Source organism: Dryobates pubescens, chromosome 13 (genome assembly GCF_014839835.1).
Source record: "Dryobates pubescens isolate bDryPub1 chromosome 13, bDryPub1.pri, whole genome shotgun sequence".
Taxonomy (NCBI): Eukaryota; Metazoa; Chordata; class Aves; order Piciformes; family Picidae; genus Dryobates; species Dryobates pubescens.
The window spans coordinates 18,471,785-18,493,823 of record NC_071624.1 but is presented as its reverse complement, the minus strand read 5'-3'; the positions used below and the strand labels follow the sequence as shown (position 1 = coordinate 18,493,823).

General features: G+C 46.2%; 1 protein-coding gene across 1 annotated transcript in view; it reads right to left on the bottom strand.

Annotated features, from left to right (window-relative positions):
* Positions 1–249: 249 nt before the first annotated feature.
* Positions 250–22,039, bottom strand: part of RNF13 (ring finger protein 13) — a 28,027-nt gene continuing 6,237 nt past the window's right edge. Inside the window, exons 3-10 of the mRNA XM_054166748.1 lie at positions 21,147–21,227; positions 18,108–18,233; positions 16,932–17,019; positions 15,038–15,128; positions 13,575–13,680; positions 11,194–11,287; positions 3,679–3,759; positions 250–1,743 (exon numbers count right to left, since the gene is read on the bottom strand). Of these exons, the coding sequence (XP_054022723.1) occupies positions 1,379–1,743; positions 3,679–3,759; positions 11,194–11,287; positions 13,575–13,680; positions 15,038–15,128; positions 16,932–17,019; positions 18,108–18,233; positions 21,147–21,227 (1,032 nt within the window). The 3' untranslated portion in view covers positions 250–1,378. The remainder of the gene's footprint in view (positions 1,744–3,678; positions 3,760–11,193; positions 11,288–13,574; positions 13,681–15,037; positions 15,129–16,931; positions 17,020–18,107; positions 18,234–21,146; positions 21,228–22,039) is intronic.

Here is a 22,039-nt window from a genome sequence, read left to right as displayed (position 1 = left end):
TGTCCTTCCCTCTCTCCACCCCAAGTTACCTTTCCAGACCCAGACTGACCCAAACCTCCTCCAAGTGAAGATTTCAGTTTTGCTGTGCACCCTGCTCCTCCAGCACCTCTCACACACAGAGCCCAGGTCAGCCTGTACTGAGAGGTCTCACCAGGTCTGTGTGCCGGTCTTTAAACACACTTGAACCTTGGCAGCGAACCTAGAAGAGCACACAAAGGATGTTAAGAGTACAAAAAACTCCTTCTGCTAAAGTGGAAAACACATTTATTAACATTCTTTCAAGCTTTCCTTGTTCAAGGCCATATAAAAAAAAAAAATCTCTGCATGTTGATGACAGGTCTGTTTGTACTCTAGACAGTCACAGAGGTACTCTACAGCTTTGCTCCCCCTCATCCCCTGGTGAGTACTGAGCTCTGTTAGCAGTTGAAGCACTTGTTTCAGATCAGCTGTTTGGAAAGAACAAATCTTCTATATACATTGTTTAGCAGAGGAATGCAGCATCAAATGCTCTTTAGTAAGAGGTATATGAGTTGAGGATCAAGAGAATACTTACCTACATCATTCCTCTATCTGGAACAACACCTCTGCTTTGGTCACTGCCTCCCTCCTCCCCCCAGCTCCCACGGCATCAGTGGGAAACCAGAGTGCATCCTAGTGGCAAATGGGGATAGTTCCTGTGCTCCTGGTGGCTCCTACCTCGTGGATTGCTCAAAACTAAACAGCATACAGCCTAAGTTCCCTTACCCTAGGAACAGTTCGATGGAACAGCTTAAACTCAGCTGCTGTGACAAACTCCAGAGGATTATTTGGGAATCACTGCTCTGAGGTCCAAGTGGAATTTGTTTCTGCTTGGTTTGTCACTCCAGCACGTGGAATACCAATCAGTTCTACGTGTGGCTTTCAGGAGTGGTGACAGCTTTTAGGAAAGCTCTCTACAAACATGCAAATACAGGGTGGGGTGGGTTTTTTTTTTGTTGGGCTTAAAGGGGTAACACATACCATACATGTAATAAATATTGCTATCAGTATGACCCCCTGGCAGCTACAAAACGGCGACAGAGTTACTTCCAGATAAACCCCCTTTTCAACAAGATAAGATACAGAGTCTGTGATACTCCTATTGAGAGAAACTATTAAGGTTGTTCATTAGTGTGGTGAAGTCCAGTTAACTGCTCTGAGAAGACAGAAATGTGTGGCTGAATGCCTGAATCAAAAATAAACCTAGCTGCAATGATTTAACCATAGTACTACTACATGAACTGCTGCTCCTACCGAAGAAACCAAAAGGATTACAGGTTAAAATATACTCCCTACGTAAAGGTTTTGTAAAGCATAGCCTGAAGAACCCCTGCTCACACACTACTGCTGGTTAGTAGTCTCAGACAGTGTTGGCCACTCGGTACTCCCTGTCGTCGCCGGGCTGCAGCTGCACCACGACGCTCTCCTGGCTGGCTCCGTTCTCCGCGTCGCTGCTGTCGACGTTGTCGTTGTCGTCCTCCTCGTACTCCGAGGACTCGGTCATGTTCTGGTGGGAGTGAGACTCCGAGAGAGCCCCAAAGGACTGAGTGCTGACTGAGGCCAAGGGCCTGAGCAGAGGAGTATTTTCAGAGACTTCGTTCTCTTCCTGGCTGCTGTCTGTCTCCGAGTCGGAGTCCCCCTGCGAAGGGACCACCTTCTGCTTGCACACGGGACAGGTCTTTTTGGTTTTGGTCAGCCAGGGGTCCACACACTTGCAGTGATATGCTGGTAGAAAACAAAGTGCAAGTGCATCACTGCCCCAGGGGAAGGGACAAGGCAACCTGCTAAGTTTTATTCATCTCCTTCAGTAACACAGGAGAGGTTCAGACTTCAACTCATGCGGAGCATTTCACTGGCAGGGTTGCTGGCATGGGGCTGCCTACCCTAACAGATGGATCACAGCTCACAGGATGTCAGGGGCTGGAAGGGACCCAAAGAGATCATCCAGTCCAACCCCCCTGCCAGAGCAGGGCCATACAATCTAGCTCAGGTCACAGAGGAACACATCCAGATGGGCCTTGAAAGTCTCCAGAGGAGGAGACTCCACAACCTCTCTGGGGAGCCTGTTCCAGTGCTTTGGAACCCTTACAGTAAAGGAGTTCCTCCTCATGTTGAGATGGAACCTCCTGTGCTGCAGCTTCCATCCACTGCTCCTTGTTCTATCACAGGGAGCAAGTGAGCAGAGCCTGTCCCCTGCCTCCTGACACCCAGCCCTCAGAGAGGGATGCATTCAAGAACTACCCAGTGCTTCCCAGAGCAGTCCTGCAATAGGCCACCTCTGACAACACTGACTAGAAGACCTTCCCGAGGAGCTGCAGCCCCTTGCAGCAGTCGTGCCCTCCACCGTCACCCTCACAGCACTGCCAGCCTCCATTCTCCAAGCACCTCACTGTCAATGAAATTGCCAAGTGACTGATTGTGTGGATTTTAAATGAGGTCCACAGCTGGCACTGCAGCTTAGAAATGTTTGAAAGTGGCTTTCTTACAGCATTGAAAACTGAGCCCTGCTTATTAAAAGAGACTCCTGCCTGATAGAGCTCAGTGCAAGGGCAAGCAGGCTGCAGTCAGTGCCTGCTCAAGCAGGTCAGCAGCACCTTCTCCACAAGAACTGACTCTGGTGGCTTTGGTTTGTTTTCTTTCTTGGTCAGCCATCTTTGACATGGTGGTGCAGTCCCTAGATGGCTCAGATGCCATGGATCTGTTCTTCCACAGAACTCTGTCAACCTGTTTTGGAATTGTTTTGAGGATCTACAAAGCCCAGCCTGTCACCTGCTGCGCTACTGGGGCTGTAAGGCTCTAACATCAGCTGCCTCTTTTTCAACACCTCTCAGTGATGTGATGTTTGGTGTTTGCTGCTGCAGTGCCTGGACAGAGCAGGAATTTGATGAGAAAAAGCTGGATCAAACTTCACCCAGCCAAAACAGCTCTAATACAGTGAATGGACTGGGAGGGAGAGAGAGAGGATCTCAGACCAGGAAAGATAAATCCCATTTTTCTTGATAAGATTTTACACAGCTTTTACAAAACAAAAAGGTTCTGATTTAAAGACGCTCTTGGGTCCAGGCTTCTCCCAGATTTCCAAATATAAGCTCTCAAAATGCTCCTTGTACTTGCAGGCAGCTAAAAGCAGCCTTGCCTTGGAGGCAGACACAGACTTGATCACCAGCTGGAGATTTTGCAGCGGGGCTGCACCTCAGGAAGGCCTTGGAAGGTGCACAACTTATCACAGCAACAACATCCCACTCATTTCTGCCCAGGGCAGGGGTCTGCATGGCTAGAGGACAGACTACATCCCTCATCCTTACCTCTGTCCTCTGGTTTCATGGTCTTGGAAAAAAAGTGAAAAGCTCATGTTTAATGTAAAGCCAGCTCTGGAGTGTGTTTCTCTATCAAGCACAGACATTTAGGAGACAGCCTCAAGCCCAGACTTTCCTTCATGTGTTCACCCAAGAAGCCACCAAGTGGGACCTGCCAGCCTTTTTTGCTTTTAAAGAGAGAAACCCACGTTTGCTCTTTTCCCAATCTGTACACACACTCCTGCCTATCAGCAAACCCAGATGTTGTAACTCAGTCAGTGAACACACTCACTGCAGGGGGCAGATGGGGGGTTTTAGGGAGCTATTTCAATGCAAATACCGAAGCTAAACCACAGCTGCTTACCATGAGAACATGGAAGGATTCTGAGCTTGTCTCCATCCTCATATTCATCCAGACAAATGGCACATACATCATATTCATCTCCTGCAGCACAGAAATGGCAACCAGTGTCACAGATTTGCAGCAGACCTCACAGAAGCACAGGATGTTAGGGGCTGGGAGGGACCTCAAAAGCTCATCCAGTCCAAGCCCCCTGCCAGAGCAGGGTTACCTAGAGCACATCACACAGGAACATATCCAGGTGGGTTTTGAATACCTCCAGAGGAGGCGGCTCCCTGGACAGCCTGTTCCACTGTTCTGTCACCCTCACAGTGACAAAACTTCTCCTCCTGTTTCCATGGAACTTTCTATGCCTCAGCTTCCACCACTGCCCCTCGTGCTGGCATTGGGCATCACCCAGCAGAGCCTGGCTCCAGCCTCTGGGCACTCACCCTGCACAGCTTTATCAATGAGGTCAGCCCTTAGTCTCCTGCAAGCTGAAGAGCCCCAGCTCCCTCAGTCTCTCCTTGTAAACACATAGACAGCTTCTCTTGGCTCATTTCACAGGCTGAAGAAACTTCTCTTCCCTCTCCATGCAAGAGGCAGGTTCTTTGAAGCTCTACAGCTGACTGCTCCATTTCTCTCCTGATTAGGACCACAGCTCATTCACCTTCCCTCAAGGTTAATAAAAATGCTTTAAACACTGTGAAGTGCTGTCTCTGTAACACCCTACCATTCTTATTCAAAGGATTTGAAACACAAGATTCACTTCACTATACAGGTGCTGAGAAAACACAGCCAGCAAAGGAAACTGGGTAAAAAAAACCCAGAATAATCATCAAGGACAGTCCAGTCTCAGGAGGAACTCAAACCCCACAGATGGGACACACTTCACTGCCAGCACTCACATCATGAACACTGTGCTATCTTACATGGCCAAAATCCAAACACTTCTCAGAAGCCAACATACCCCTGGTTTAGTGTTTATCAATCATGGCTTCACAGCACAGCCCTTTCATCCATACAAATGGCTCTTTCCCACCTCCTGGAAGTCACTGACCAGCTGCTGGCTAGGGCTGCACACTCTCCTGACCATGAAGTCTTCTGTAGATGCCCAAACTACAGGGTACCAGGAAAATAAATACAGGAATCAGTTTGTCCCAGCCAGCCTCTCCTCCTGTGAAGCCTCCCTGCCAGCAGACTGAACTGCAAGCCTTCCTCTCACTTGACTAACACATGTTTGGGTGAAGGACTAGAGAGTTGGAGGGTCAGGTGATCCAAAGTGTATTTGTTCATCCCATCATAAGGGCAGTCATCTGCTCAACACATGGCGCTAGGGTGCCTGCAGCCTGCTTACTCACTTTGTGATGAGAAAAGTCACCAATGATAAGAGTCTCAGGAGAAAAAGATGACATGGCCCACCCTGCCCAAAGGATGGGCACCACAGACACAGCCTGCAATGTCCTGGGAGGGTGGAAAAAATGTCATTCACTCTGCATCTAAGCATTCCAAAGAGCAGTCCTGTGCCCACCCTGCACCATCTTCTCTGCTGTTTCCTCATTTCCTGGTGCTCAGCAGTTTACATTCTCACCACCTTCAGGGCTAGTTAAGATCCTGGGGTTTACCATAGAGCAGATAAGCTAAGGAAATGAGGAGCTGCTGATGCCATCAGAAGGATGTGCAGAGAACTTCGCTCTCTCATATACCAAACAGGAATGGGGAAAGGCTCACAGCACAGGAAGTGCCCATCTTGTTCCTAGCACCCCTCAGAACAGCTCCTCCATCCTCCAGTTCTTTCCAACTTCTACCCACCCTGAGCCCCATCTATCTCACAGGTGTTGCCTGATCAGTCATCCTCACCACTCAACTCCCTAACCTATTTAAGTCATGCAGCTGCCTTGCTCCCCACTACCATTCACCATGCACTACAAAAGCCCTCAAGAGTGGCAGCACACTGCTCTGGAGTCAGTGAGGCATCCCCTGGCAAGTGAACAAAACACCTCAGTGGTGAAGCACCACATCCATGCCTAGGCCAGGTAAATACAGATCAAGTTCTCAGGGAGGTGGATGCTGAAGTTCTCACATGGAGGTTCAGATCCACTCAGCAGCACAGTGGCTAACAAAGGGATTGCTGTGGCTCTGCCAAGGCCACCTCACCCAGCTCCACAGCCCATCTTTCACTGCACACTAATTACACAGCCAGCCCTCAGCCCAACTGCTTCTCCTGCACCTGCTGGATCCACCAGCTGCAGCCCATCTGCTACCTTTCTCCAACAGGCCATTGCACAAATTAATTAAGGTTATTACCCAGCTTCCTGCTCTCCTGGTGGCTAAGAGAAGGGAGGCAGCCCAGGCAGCAGCCAGGAACACATGAGCACAAGCCCTCCTCAGTGCTGGGACCTGCATGACTTCACTGGGAGCTCTGGGGCCTCCTTGACTGGTCTCCAGGTCAGCTTCACCTCCATGACTACATGTCCATCAGGCAACAGAAGATTTTTTAAAGGGATACTCTGCAGACAACTTTTTCCTCAAATACCCATTGCTGGAGTTTAGAAGCTGGCTTAGAACCACCAAAAACTGGGGGGGAAGGAAATAGGGAAGTGGCTGCCAAGTAAAGTATCTTCCTCAACTCATCTGTGTAGCAAGCAGGATTTCCTCTCACTGCTTGGCACATGAGCCCAGGTAAATATCCATCACCTACCTGTGTACTGGTGAACAAAGGAAAATGCAAACATCAACCCAACAAGACTTGGGCAGGCCTCCTGACTTGTGTTCTGTCAGACAGTAATTGTAGTGTGAGGCCAAGCAGATGGGTCAGTAATGGCCACTGATTGGATCAGTTGCAATCCCATTTGCAGGGGGAAGAGAAAGAAATCAATCATTGAAAAACGCAGAGAACTGCAGCATTCTGGAGCAGATTTTCTCAAGCACCCTGAGCTGCTCTTTCCCATTCCTGCTCAGTGATGTGTGGCACTCTGCACAGCAAGAGCCAACCACAAGGATTCCACACATGTGACAAAACAAAGTCTTTCTCTAAATGGACACAGTCTCCTGCAGGCCACTGGGTCACACATGCTGGGGCTTTCTCCCACCTGCACAAGCAGCACTTCAAACCTGGCTGTCTAAAGTGAAGCTCTTCTTTCATACTTAAACACCTAACCAATCATGAAAATGATCAGGGGGCTGAAGCACCTCCCCAACAACAGGCTGAGGGAGCTTGGGGTTGTTCAGCCTGGAGAACAGGAGGCTCTGGAGAGACCAAATAGCAGCCTTCCAGTACCTGAAAGGGGGTACAAGAAGGATGCAGAGGGACTGATGCCCAATTACAGGACAAGGAGCGATGGTGGAAGTTGAGGCATAGAAGTTCCATGGAAACATGAGGAAAAACTTCTTGTCTGTGGGGGTGACAGAACCCTGGAACAGGCTGCCCAGGGGGACTGTGGAGTCTCCCTCTCTGGAGATATTCAAAACCTGCCTGGATGCATTCCTGTGTGATCTGCTCCAGGTGATGCTGCTCGGGCAGGGGGCTTGGACTGGATCAGCTTTGGAGGTCCCTTCCAGCCCCTAACATCCTGTGATTCTATGACTGTTTCCAAAGATCTGCAGTGATAGGATGAGGAACAATGGTTTGAAGTTAGAGAAGAGCAGATTTAGACTGGATGTTAGGAAAATGTCCTGCACCATGAGGGTGGTGGAACACTACAACAGGTTGCCCAGGGAGGTGGCTGAGGCCCCATCCCTGCAGATACTCAAGGTTAGGCCCCACAAGGCTCTGAGCAACCTGATGTAGTGGAGGATGTCCCTGCTCAGTGCAGAGGGGTTGGACTGGATGACCTTTGGAGGCCCCTTCCAACCCAAAACATTCTGTGATTCTGTAATTTTTGGAAGTCTTGGGGATGTAGCAACTCCACAGTTCTGGATTCTACATCAGGCATCTAACCACTCTTTTAGGATCCTCACTTTTGACACTCAATGCAGGAAAAGCTCTGCTTCATTGATTTTTAATTTCTTAATAGCATGCCCAGACATCTTTCTTTCACTGCATTCCCCCTTCACTAGAGTTAGGGTGCTTTCTGCAGGAGTGAGAGCTTACACTCTGATTTTATTGCAGTTAAGAGCTAAAAAATCTCTTCAGCTTTGGCTCAGATTCCATTTTAGTTTAAAGTTAAGCTAGCTTGGGAATAATGTTAGAGACTTCTGAAAACAAATTCTTCCATGTACCAATTCACAACATTTCTAACCCACATTTTTTTTTTCCCTGAGCTATTATTCCTCAGACTACTTGGATTTGCTAATGACCAAGTTCCAGGCACACTGAATGGATTTGTTGGGTTCCCCACCCCCCTCTTCTTTTTGCTGCATTCATTTTTGTTATAAAGACATCACACAAAAGGTATCAACTCCCACTGACTGTTGGAAGTTAAAACAAAACACCTACCCAAAACTCTTCCAGCCCAGGAAATGGATATTCACACAGCAGTGGATGCTGCTTTCTGTGGAGTTACTCCAAGGCCAGGCTGGCTGATGAGGACTCTGCAAAGACAGCCACTGCCACACCTCCTGGCACTGCATTCTCTATAGGGATCTCTGCTACACAAAGCAGTGCAAGAGAACCACCATCTACAGGGTCCCAAAACTGTCACAGCTGCAGTGCTGGACTGTTTCACTGCCAAGGGAGTTTTAAGAACATGGTGGAGAAGAACAAAAATCCATCATTCCTAAAGGCAGGATACAGCCCACAGGATTGCTCTCACTCATCCTTCCAGAGCAAAGCCCAAGATTGTTTGGGTGTCTCATCAAGAGACTGAAGGGGATGGTTCCAGAATCACAGAATGGTTTAGATTGGAAGGGGCCACCAAAGGTCATCCAGTCCAACACCCTTCAGGCAGCAGGGACATCCTCCACCAGATCAGGTTGCTCAGAGCCTTGTTGAGCCTGACCTTGAATATCTCCAGGGACAGGGCCTCAACCACCTCCCTGGGCAACCTGTTCTAGTGTTTCACCACCCTCACAGTGCAAAACTTGTTCTTAGCATCCAGTCTAAATCTACTCTTCTCTAATTTCAATCAGGCAACTTCATTGCCCCTCCTCCTATCATTGCAGGCCTTTGCAAACAGTCTCTCTCCATCCTTCCTGAGCCCCCTTCAGGTACTGCAAGGCTGCTATTAGATCTCCCCAGAGGATTCTCTTGTCCAGGCTGAACAACCCCAGCTCCCTCAGCCTGTCCTCATAGCAGAGGTGCTCCAACCCCCTGATCATTTTTGTGGCCTCCTCTGGACCTGCTCCATCAGGTCCTCAAAGAGAATGTGCTCCCATGACAATGTCTGGAGAGCTCCCACCTCCAGTACAAAAGCATGAAGCAGTGTGTTATTATTTCACTGCCAAAGGTAACACACTGGAAGTACTGGGTCAGGTTTGGGTTTTGCCTTCCAGTAAAAGGACTTAAAGTAAGGTAAAGGATTAATTCCATAGCAGTAAAACTAAAAGGATCATTTGTTTAGAGGAAGTGAAAAAACCTGGGCTTGTTGCTCCCTTTTTCACAAGGCACTGACTGCAGTGGATACCTGGATGTTTACAGCCAGGTTACTGCACAGTCACTGACTAAGACAAACAGCCACAAGATCTCTTCCTACACTGGCTGCTTAGCCCTGTAGCTCTGGGAGAGTTATTAGAGATGCACACAATTAAATGGAGAAGACATTAACTGACTTTCTTGAAACAACCTCTCCCTTGCAAATTGCTTTTTAAAGTACAACATCATTTACTTTGTATATTTCTTCTAATTAGATTTCATGGGGCATCCAGGAGAGGAGAAAAATTACTAATAGCTTTATTGGCTTAAGATAAACTTTTGAGAGTTAATTTTAAACCCACAGCTATAGATAACAGCAAGGTTCAGTCAAGGCTGCAGAGGAAAACATTGCTTTTCCTTGCCCCACACCCCCAGGCTGACTAACACAGCATCAGTGCTGCATCCCCTCAAACTGAACATCTGCTCTGCACCAAGTCAGCAGCGCCACCAATAGTGCAGGCTGGCTTTACCAAGGGCAAAGAACAGCAAGTGGTTCTACCCCTGCAGCCAGGCACATCCCCTGAGGAGGTCTCTGCTCAATACAGTCTCTGCTGACACTGTTCTGTAGCCAGCAATCATTTCACTTAAGTGCTTTTTCCACCTTTTCTTCTCATACCTTGCAACAGGTGGATGAATGAGGAATCAGATGGTAACATCTTTGAAAAACAAAATGAAAAGTAGATTTTTTTTCCTAATTTTAAGGAACAGACTACAACAGAGAAGGACCTAAGGCAGCTTTTCCACTCCACTGAAGAACATGACTCCGTAACAGCTTTATCTCTCACCCTGCCATTAGATGAAGTTAATCACTACAAAGAATCACAAGACTCAGCATTTTGGCAGTAAATCTGAACTGCTCTTGCCCTCACAGAGGCATTGTGATGAATCAAAGGACCACTCCACTGGACCAGCAGATAAATGACACCCACAAGAGAGTTTTGTTTGTATCATTTCTACAGGGTCAGGCAACTTACCTGCTGCTGGCAACCATCAGTTTCCAGACAAAGAACCACAGAATGGCTTGGGTGGAAAGGTGCCTTTAACAGTCACCTAAACCAACCCCTCTACAGTCAGCAGGGACATCTGCAACTAGAGCAGGTTGCTCAGAGGCCCAAACAAGCTGACCTGGAATGTTTCCAGGGATGGTGCATCTACCACCTCTCTGGACAACCTGGGCCAGAGTCTCTCCACCCTCTGGGTAAAATATGTCATCTTTCTATCTGAATCTCCTCTCTTTTGGTTTTAACACATCACCCCTTGTCCTGTCAAAACAGGCCAGGCTCAAAAGTCTGTCCCCAGCTTTCTGCTTGGTTCCTTTAAGCCCTAAAAGGCCACCAGAAGGTCTCCCTGGAGCCTTAGAATAAACCAGGTTGGAAGAGACCCTCAAGGTCATCGTGTCCAACCTATCATCCAACACCACCTAATCAACTAAACCATGCAACCAAGCACCCTATCAAGTCTCCTTCTCTTCTCCAGGCTGAACAACCCCAACTCTCTCAGCCTGACCTCCCAGCAGAGGGCTTCCAGCCCTCCCAGCATTACTGTGGCCTCCTCTGGCCCCGCTCCAACAGGTCCCTTCTGTGCTGTGGACTCCAGAGCTGCCCCAGCACTGCAGGTAGGAGTTCCAAATAAGGGAGATAATGGCTGGCTGCTGTGGTCACTGCTAATGAGAGCTCTGTGGAATTTCTGTACTGGTTTTGGGGTACAGCAAGAAACCTTTCAGTTCCCAGCCACACTCTGCACATGGTGCCTGCTCTGCTTCCACTGAAGAAATGTCAGAATTCCTGCAGTTCAGAGAGAACAGGGTCAAGTCAAACTTTGTGTGCTTTCACACCAAGCTCCAGCACTTATTTCAAGTGTACTCAAAGAAAAAAATGTATCTCCAAAACTACAAACCTCCACAAGTTAGAGTTTTGTGTAGTCTGCAAACCAATGGGGCCCAGTTAGACAAAGAATGATCCACTTGCCTTTCTTGAATTTATGTACAGGAAGTTTTTTCAGCTGATCCTTCCTGAGCCGATTCCTCCTTGCTCTGTGTCTGTCTTGCACGAACTTTGTGATCTGCACACAGAGGCAAGACAACATGAACAGCAAGTCAGAGCAGGAAGAGAACAAGAAAGGTTTTGATTGACAAGTCTTCACAGTAAGGTAGTCAAAAAGGGAACCCCAGCTCAAACTGAGTCACCCCTTCCCCGGCCTGGACTCAAAGATGAAGCCAAACAAGGCTAAAGGAGTCACAAGGGGATGGCACGCTCCAGAGCAGAACACAACTCTGTGGCAGTTCAGGCTGGGTGCCTCCTGTTACTGCCACATGAATTACACCTCTGGTGTCCTAAGTGTCCAACCCAATAGGTGTGCACAGGAAACAGCCTATTTTATACCCATAATATCCTGCACCCTGTAAACCCATCTGCAAAGTCATTCTCTGCCTCTTTCTTCCCTCTCTGCTCCCGTGGGAGATGCTCCCTATCAGGTAATGCTGGGGGAGTATCTCAAGGCCTCTTAGGCCTGGCTAGGCCTAATGCCAGGAGAAGGGGAGGGGCAGTCTCAGACCTGGCTAGCCTGAGACCAGCCTAGCAGTGGGGGGGAAGAAAGAGCCCTGGGGGTGTTTGGGTATACCCTCAGGAGGGGAGAAGGGAAGTGTTGGAGGCCTTTGGGTGTGCTGTAAGGGGCTCTGTAGGCTTTTTTGCCACTATGCTTTGTAGTCTCTGTAAACACCAATTGCTTTTCCATTTCAACTTTCCATCACTTTGCAATCCATTTGTGTGTCATTCTTTTGTCCCTCTCAGGGCAATAGAGGATCTGCCCAGCCTTAAGCCAGGACAAACTTATTACCTTTGCCTGGGTTTACTTCTTGTTTACAGCTCTTTCAGAGGACTGTTCCCATCAGAACTGTGCTGACAGGATCTAGATGTGGTCTGGGGAGCAGGAATGGGGTTACTACAAGCCATGGTTACCCTGCTGTCTTCAACTACAGCACAGATTCCCTTTCTACTCTCTTAATAGGCCCCAATGCTACTTCTGTTTGGTTTCCAACTCTAGCATCTGGGATGTGACAACTCTTTTTCAAACACAGTGACAAGCCAAGCCCACCATGCCCTTAGCCAAAGCATAGACACCAACAAGTGTGACATTTGCAGAGCTGCTCTGCACCTACTGGGCAGTGAGTAAGGTAACCACAGAGTGTATTAATGTTGTAAACAGATTTCATCTCTCTCACTTGAGGAACCTCTGAAGGGCACTGAGCTGCTTCCTAACAGACTGCCTTTTGGTAAGTATGAATACATGCACACTACAGATAAACCATCTGAATCTCTAATTGGTTTCAGCAACATAAAATGTCTTTCTGCATCACACCTGCCTTCACTTTTTAAGCATCTCTGGATCTAAAAATGATTGTTCAGGCTCTTTTCACCCTGGCTAAACAAAATGCTGCATGCACAGGCTGCAGTTTTGCTGTTGGGATTCCATCTCACATTGTCATCCCATCCTACAACTTAGCACTAGGGAGCCCAATTTCAGCCTGTTGCCTCTTTTCACTTGTACTATTCTGGAAAATGCTTCCACATACATCTCCCCACTTTCTCTCACAGTTTAACATGTAAATGCAGGCTGAGACTTCCAACATTATACAACCTCTTTTCAAACCCCCTGTCCCAAGTACACAAGAGGTGACCCTCACTTGCAGGCATACAATGTCATTTCCTCCTGGCTCCTGCCTGGCTTCCCTCTACAACACAACCCTAAGCCATGGAAAGAAACCTTCACTTCAGTCCTGACTGCCTACTGACACTAACAGAAGAGAAATTCAGGCACTTCAAAGCCTTTGCTTTTATAACTGAGTCACATTTGGAAATGTAAGTTCTTAATCCCAGTTCACAGGCATGCCCTTCTTTGTATGTCCTCACAGTGCACAAGCTCTGTGCTGTGGTGGGTTCTGAGCTTGCAGACTGATGAGACCCGCACAGCAGAACAGTGGCACTAACCCTCATTAATCAGCACAAGTTTGCTAGGCTGGGTACACTCTCAGTGTACAAGAGCACAAGGAGAGGCCATTATGGGGTGAGAAAGAGTGAGCTTGTGCAGTGGCAGAGCAGCAGTGAGGACAATTTTTTCCAAGTAGTTATATTCCAGGTGAAACATCCCAAGGGCTCCTGACATCCCTTTGCCAAAATCCTGCACCTGTCTGTTGAGCTGAGAGAAAGGATTGCAGGTAAGCATTGTAGGGATGTGTGCAGTACACAAAGCCTCTGCAGTTCCCTTCCTGCATCCTCTCATTTATCAGCTTCAGTGACAGGATGATTTGTTTGAAAGAATGAAAAGAATGTTATTAAAAGAAGGAACTTACCATAAAGATGACAATGAGAATAAGACAGATGCCCACTATTATTAGAAAAGGGATTAAGTAGTACTCCAAAGGAAGACTGAACTCTGGAATCAACACAACATGGCCACTGTGGGGGGAAGAGAGAGCACTTTCTAAGTATGTTAAAATTTAATGAGCAATGAATGAAAAGAATAAATACAATGAAAAACACCAGTAAAATAAAAGGTTATTGCTACAGGAATACATACCTGTGCACACAACACACAAAACCCAGCTGACAGCCACATGGTGTAAAGGCAATTAAATAAAGGCATCAAACAATGCCTCTTAGAACATTTTTTGGAATTAAAACTACTCTCTATGACTTCCATTTTAAGGAACTCTAAAGCAACCAGAAAAGCAACTTCATAGCTGCTGCTATGGCAGAAAGAAGAAAAACCAACCCAAGATGATGATTGAGATACAATGATATCATTCTTGCTTACCAAAGCACTACCCAGGAGGTTTCCTGTCAAACCATGAAGCATGATAAAGTGCACCCTTTGTCCTCTGGGCAATCATTTACAGTACAGCAACCCAAAGTCTTCCTAAAGGGCCTGATAAGCAGATGCTGGCAACTGGCTATCTGAACAAGTGTTTACTGATACTTGAGGAAGTGAACTCCCATTTACTGCTCTGCTGGCACAAAGCAGCCAGAAGCACCTGAGAAGGTACAATGTGTACAAGCATTAGCAGCTGGTGGAGCCACACTTTACTTAGCAAGTAGTTTCCTCAGCAAGGTGTCTGTCTGCTTAAGAATGACACCATCTGGTTCCCCTGGTTAACTCAGTGAAACAACATCAGGGACCTGAAGAAGCAAGCTCCTGTTCTGGAACCCCTATTAAAAGAAAGCTCTGGAGATGCTGGAACATGTCCAGAGAAGGGCCATGAGGATGAGCAGAGGGCTGAAGTTACTCTCCTATGAGGACAGACTGAGGGAGTTGAGGCTGTTCAGACTGGGGAGGAGAAGGCTTCCAGTATCTGAAGGGGGCTACAAGAAAGCTGGGGAGGGACTTCTTAGGGCATCAGGGCGTGATAGGACTGGGGGGGGGGGGGGGGGGGGGGGAGGGAGGGGAACAGAGCAAAACTAGGAATGGGTAGATTCAGATTGGATGTTAGGAAGAAGTTCTTCTCCATGAGGGTGGTGAGAGACTGGCACAGGTTGCCCAGGGAGGTGGTGGAAGCCTCATCCTTGAAGGTTTTTAAGGCCAGGCTGGATGTGGCTCTGGGCAACCTGCTCTAGTGTGAGGTGTCCCTGCCCATGGAACTAGAAGAGCCTTAAGGTCCCTTCCAACCCTAACAATTCTATGATTCTATGATGAATCCCAGGATACCACTGGCCTTCCTGGCCAAAAGGGCACTTGGCTGGCTCATGGTCACACCCAGAAACACTAAAGAGAGGCCATGAGTTACTGCAAGGAGTAACACAGCTGCAGGTGACTTACCCCTTTTCATAAGTAAATTCTTCTTTAAGAGACCGGGCTGATGTCTCACCAATGAAGACAGAAGGAATGTCAATCTTCTTCAAAACCTCAACTGCATAAAACAGGCAGGAAAAAAAGAGTGTTATCATGTGGGCACTCTACAGGCACTCTTGAGACACAGGACTCAAACATGATGGGACTACCACAATGCAAAGGCACACTGAAACACAATGACATGCAGACTGATGCACGTGTGCCACATCTTCCTGTTCCATAAGATGTGGCATCATTTCCCTTGACTCAGGGACTCTGTTGCAGGTCAGAAATCAAAATTCTTGCTGGACTGGTTAGAGAGAGCATAAACCCCAAAATATTTTAGCAGAAAGAGCAACTTTAACAGGAACATCATTCTTACTCAGATTTCCAGAACCTCTGGCAGCAGCTCCTATGCTTTTGGGATCTGCTACTGTAAATTTGAATTAATCTTTCTTCCCTTCTTTTCACCCTAGAGATAAATGAGATATCTGGAAACAGATGTGGCCAGAAAGGGTCACAAAGATTAACAAATCCCACACCTTTGCTTCAGTCTCAAGTAACTGGATGGAACTGTCTCCCCCTTCTCTGATTACTAATGAAGGCAATGCAAAGCTCAAAAGATGCAGCAGAAAGGAAGAGTTACTGAAAGACAAATACCATGTTCTAGAAAACCTTCTCCCCAATTCACATTGTATGTTCACCTCTGGCTTATGCTTCACATTTTAAGGGGGCAAAGTATTAGTTTAGTTGATACCAAAGCATTCAGGCTCCCCAAGGCAGAAGTATCCATGGCTGAATGTCACCTCACACTGTTGAAGACTGCATTTGGTGTGAGGTTGTTCTTCATTTTCATTTCTCAGTGACACCTGACCATCAGATTCACATGGGTTGGGAACTCCTTAGAACCACTTCCACAGAGCTCTCTGAGCTGCTCAGCTCCAATTTAGCTTGCTGAAAGTTTATTTCCTAGTTTACTCAGTGGTGTTTCCACTTGGAAAGACTTCCTTGTTTTCATTTATGTCTTTGTTCCATATTGAGCAAGCCACAAAGAAGTCCTAACAGCACCCCAGACCAAAAACACATACTGTAAACCAATGCCAATGTTTTGACTTCATTACAAGGTGTTCTGAACATGCTCACTCCAGGAAAGGTTAAAATCATGACAGCAAGCATCAGAATCAATCAGAAAATGGCACAGTGGTCTCTAAACACTCTTTTTCCAACTGAGAATACATGTGCAACATGCAGCCATGGGAAAGCAGAATCCATGTCCATGGGAACAGAAGAACGTGCAACAACAAAATGGAACCACTAACAAATACTAGGAAGTCCTGGTTTAAAGTCTTGGTTTCCTTCCAAACCTTGCAAAACTTCCAAAGTTTTTTCACTTTTCCTGTATTCCTACTAACACATCAGCTACTCCCCACATCCACCACACAAATCTATCTCATGCATTTAGCCATTTACCCCAGAACAGATGAACTCAAATTTAAACAAAACAAAAAGAAAGCCAACTAAAGCAGCACTCAGAAGAATGTACAAAGTTAATGCCCCCAGGTAACATTGAAGTAGTGCTCTTTCTGAGCATCTCCCACTTGAAACAGGAGGATTGCTGGGTAGGGTGGAAGGGGTTTCAGTTTGGGGAGTTTCATTCTGGAGGGCTTTCAGGAAGTGGTTTGGGTTTGTATTTCTTTGGTTGGTTTGGGGCTTTTTGTTTGTTTCATGGTTGGGTTTTGTTGCTTTGTGTTTTTTTTTCCTGGGGGAGGGGTTGATGTTTTGCATTTTTAAGTGAGAGTTGATCATACTACTCAATACTGTTTTCAGTACTGTGGGTGGAATGGTTTTCAAACAGGAGAGAAGAAGTGATACCTGTACTTACTGTCGTTGGATCCCATGCTTATGAGGTCATCAGAATCGACATTGTGAACTATAGCTGCCTTGTATCCAGCTCTCTGTGCATTTAAAACCTGCCAGCCACACACAATGCTTGTTAGAAAGATTTCTGCTTCAAGATACAGTGACCTCTCTGACCTAACCCAAGACAAGCTACACTTTCAGGAAGTTATATTAGCACAAGATAATTTGCACTTGTAAAACAGGTGTCACCTCCCAAAACAAGATCCTCACTGTGCTGACACTCATCTAATGCTGGCATTTTTCCAGAAAAATCATTGACTATTTTCTTCTGACAGACAGGTCTTACATGTAATAAAAACAATAAAAAACTTCCTGTGGAAATAGTTAAAAATATTTAATCATAACTGAAAATAAAAGCATTAACTTCGGTAAACTTGAAACTACCAGTGGCTAGCTCATGAAGTCACAGGAGCAGTACCTCTTCTGTGCCTTTAGAGATGTGTAAGTATCTGACATGACAGCCCAGGTATTACAGAACTGTCAGGGCTGCAAGGGACCTCAGGGATCATCCAGTTCCAACCCCCCTGCCATGGGCAGGGACACCTCACAGTGCAGCAGGTTGCTCACAGCCACATCCAGCCTGGCCTTCAAAACCTCCAGGGATGAAGCTTCCACCACCTCCATGGGCAATGTATGCCAGGGTCTCACTACCCTCATGATGAGCTCCTTCCTAATGTCTAATCTATTATCTCCCCTCCTCTAGCTTGTATCCATTCCCCCCAGTCCTATCACTACCTGACACCCTAAAAAGTCCCTCCCCAGCTTTCTTGTTATCCCTCTTCAGATATTGGAAGGCCACAATGAGGCCTCCACAAGGCCTTCTTTTCTCCAGACCAAACAACCCCAACTCTCTCAACTTGTCCTCATAGCAGGGGAGCTCCAGCCCACTGCTCATCCTCATGGCCTTTCTCTGGACACCTTCCAGCACTTCCAGATCTTTCTTGTAACAGGGGCTCCAGAACTGGATGCAGTAGTCCAGGTGGGGTCTCACAAGAGCAGAGTAGAAGGGGTAATCACCTCTCTCAACCTGCTGGCCACACTTCTCTTGATGCAAGCCAGGATATGACTGGCTCTCTGGGCTGCAAGTGTACACTGGAAGCTTTCTCATGGAAAAGCCCAACAAACCCAAAAATCTTACCTTGATATCAAAGTTGCACTCGAGCCTTCGGATTAACACAATAAAAGCACTGGAGGAGTTGTCTCTTAGTGGAGGTGGGGCTATAGGCTCACAGGCATTCTCTGGTTTTGAATTTATTAGGAATCCCTAGAAAACAGGAACAGAAACAGGAGCTTCACTTCTTAACTTCTGTCCTAACAAAAGGGTTGGCAGACAAGTGTAGGGAAGTAGAACTGCACCTTTTCTAACAACAGCTAAACAAACTCAGTCACGTGTGACAGCAAGACTTCTGCTACATCCCTGACTGTTCATTTTGACACATCAGAATCTTTAGGTCAGTAAAGTATGAAAAAGAACATACAGTGCTTCCAGTTACATCACCTGGAGCTCCTAACTCAGACTTTGCAGTATAATTCAGCTACATGAATATTGTGGATCTATTGTTCCAAGTAGCATGAAGCCTAAAGAGAAAGCTGAAGTCTAACAGCCTAAGGAGCACCAACACAGACTTAGCACTTGGCAATTCAAAGGGGAAATCAAAGAAAGTTACTTGTGTGCACTCAGCAGTGAATGAGCACACAAAACAGCTGGTTTGCTATGGTGAGCAAGGACTGCACAGATCATCAAATCTGCCACTGGTGAAGGAGTCACAGAAGCAAGAAATTCTGGCGATATCAACCCTGAAATCACCTTTGGAATCTTTCTAGGTGACTGAGTTAGCATTGCACCACTGAAAAGGTTTGGTGTAGAAGCCCTCCTAAGTTCATGCTTTCGTATGTGCTGAACAGCTCCACAGCTTCTCTCAGAGGACACCTGAATGCACTTACACTAGCCCCCCCCTCCACACCGTTGTTGCTTCAGGGCTGGCTGCTCCCTTGCAGTGCCTGCCTTCCCCCCGTGAGTGCTCTGCAAAGGCTGCTGGTACAGACATTAATGCAAGGCAAGAGCCAAAAGAACATCATGCTCACTGCACAATGCTCTTTGTTCTGGCTCTAAAGAGAACAGACCTCCCCTTTTCCTCTGACTAGGATATGCCTGCTTCCTTGGTCAAATCTCTAGACCACCTGAGAAGGAGCTTTGTTATTAATTAGATTAATAATTAGTCATAATGATTAGATTTCCTTCTATCAGTCTCCTCACAACAGATTTTTGAATACCAAGATCCAGAAGCACTCAGCTTATACTCCCAGGGAGGCTTTGCCTACCCTCCATCAGAAACACAGCTCTGCAGGAAGTTCCCTTCTTTGTGAGGTGACAGTGCAGCAAGGCCACAGTCTGAGAGGGGCTTTTGGAGACCAGCACTATGGAGAATCATTTGGCATTCCTTTAAGATCCACACTCCTTTGAATCAGTTTTAAAGGTAGAGCAGATAAAAGATAGGGAATTGCCAGAAAAGATGAACACAAGTAAGTTGCTTTATGCAAATAAAGATCATGAGAAGCTGCCCTGCTGTGGGCTCAAGAAATTATTGCTGCAGTTCTAGATTCATCCTTGAGAGCTTTAAAAAAACCTGACAGCTTTACATAAATAGATGTCACCACCTGTGTGGAAATTCTAATTATTACATGCAGCAATTCTATTACATAATTCCATCTAAACACACATATAAACTACCATCTTCTGTACCTAAAATAGATATAAGTGTATATATGTCCAGTTTATAAACTGACAGTTTAGATGTGCTTCATATAAAAATCTCACATCTCCTCCATAAATGTACATTAAACTTTATAAGAGAGAAATTATTCTGTTTCAAGGAATAGGGGTTTTGCAGTGCTAATATCCCTTTTGTGGCAGAGAATCACAGAATCATTTTGGTTGAAGACCTCCAAGATTATCGAGTCCAACCATCAAAGCTGCACCAGCAATCTGCTCCTTGCCAAGCCTGTGCTGATAGGCACAATATGACACAATCAATAGTAATTAAAAGCTGGAAAGTGTACACTGGTTTGCTGGTAGCCCAGTGCAGGTCCCTCAGGCTCCCCTGCTGCACAGAGCAGTGCTCCTGCTGGTAGGTAGTGCCACAAAGAGCACTCACTGGAGTGGTATGTCTGGAGCCAAGTGCACCCACAGAGGAGCTCAACACAAATCACAGAAGGTCCTGGCATAGACACAGAACCCAAAAGTCTTCAGCCTTTACCAGTGGTACCATATGTCCTTGAACACCTTGACCTGAGGAGATGTTCTCCCAAGGATAGGGGCACAAATCACTGACCACTTCATGCCTAGAGAGCACACAAGCCAAAACCAAAGACCAAACAAGCACCTGCATTCATGCTTTGGCAGCAGTTAGTATGGGATTTGGCAGAAAGTGTTTTACAAGTTGTAGATTAATAAATCTTTGACAATTCTATACTACTTTGAAGTTTGATTATTTAGTTCAACCAGTATCACTGCATTAAAAAAGTTATTAAAAACATAATGCAAGCCAAACCTACTTGCTAGAACATCCAGGGCTAAAGCTCACTGCTACTTCTCCATGGCTAACATCTACCCTAGCAAAGACAGAGAGCTGTCTAACAGCTAAAAAGGTGAGAATCAAAGCTCCTTATATCTATTTTTGATGTATTAAACTGGCTCACTGCTTGGACAAATCATTTAATCACCCTCTGCTCCTCAAAATAGTCAGTAAGAAGTGTCCAGCTCCAACACCACTCCTCCCCAGGACAAAGCACACTGGGCAGGGAAATTGAGTCTTCCCAAGGTTCCATTTGCAGAGGACTACTCAGAGTTGCAGGAATTCTTACAGCAGTTTATTCCCCTGTGGGACTGATTACAACAATGCTGTGCAGTCAAAGATCCAACCTTGCACCAGGTTCATTCTTTTGCATGTTGTTTACTCCCAGCCATAGCAGCATCAGCAGAGCTGCAGAGCCAGGTCTGGGGCCAGACAGGCTGCAGCAGAACAAACAGGACAGCTGCTCTCTGCCCCCACAAGCTATTCAGGGCCTCCAGAAGCGTAGGAATGATTCTGTTTTGGCTTGCAGAAGAGATGTACAGCAGACACAGCCCTCCATGTACATATTCAGGATAAACACACATCATTTAAATCTTCTTTACCTTCAAGCCTTCCGCTGGCAGTCTGTAGCCAAATCTAGCAGGCAGATCATCAAAGGTCTGTGTTCCATTTTCAAGGTTATACTAAGAGAAATAAATGGTGAAGGAAATTCAGGTTTGCAGCAAGAGAGAAATAGATCATAGAGTCATTTTGGCTGGAAAAGATCTTTCAGATCAAGTCAACAAGTGTTGACAGAAGCAAACACCACCACTTTCTAAGTTTGAAAGATGTATCAGACAAAGGACTTCTTGTGACTATGTCAACGAAATCATAAAGTTGCTTCTTTCCCTCACATAAAAACATTGTTCTTATCTAAAGAGCTGATCACTCCTTAAATTATCTGTATATTATATCTTTCTTTTTACTGTCTACAATTCCAGGATCATTGTATATGCAGAAAAGAAATTACAAACACCCAAAAAAGCAAGAATCTGAAGATCTGGGGGGGTTGGGGGATGGTGGTGTTCTTGTTTGGTTTTCTTGCTTGGAATTCACTTGCATGCAGGAAAGAACAGCTTTTAGCAGGTGGTTTACCACGGGCAAAGAATAGCCTCCATATGTTCTCACTTCTCAACCCCCCACCAGCTACTCAGGTTAGCAGATGAAAAACTCTCCCTGTTGTTTTGGTTCATACTGACTCTGAGCTTTCATTTCAAAACAAAGGAATGCTGTAAAGGCCTTAAACCTGTGGCAGCTTTGTTTCCCCTTTCATTGTTCATCTTTTGCAGCTCCATGCCACACCTAGACAATGCATACAACAGAAAGTACACATTTTATACAGGCTGATTTTTTTTTCCTTTAGAAGTAAAAAACCAACAAAAAAAGTAGTTAAGTTTCCTGCAAAAGTTGTGAATTATACAGTAACTGCCTCAAATGCACATCAACTGGTACATTT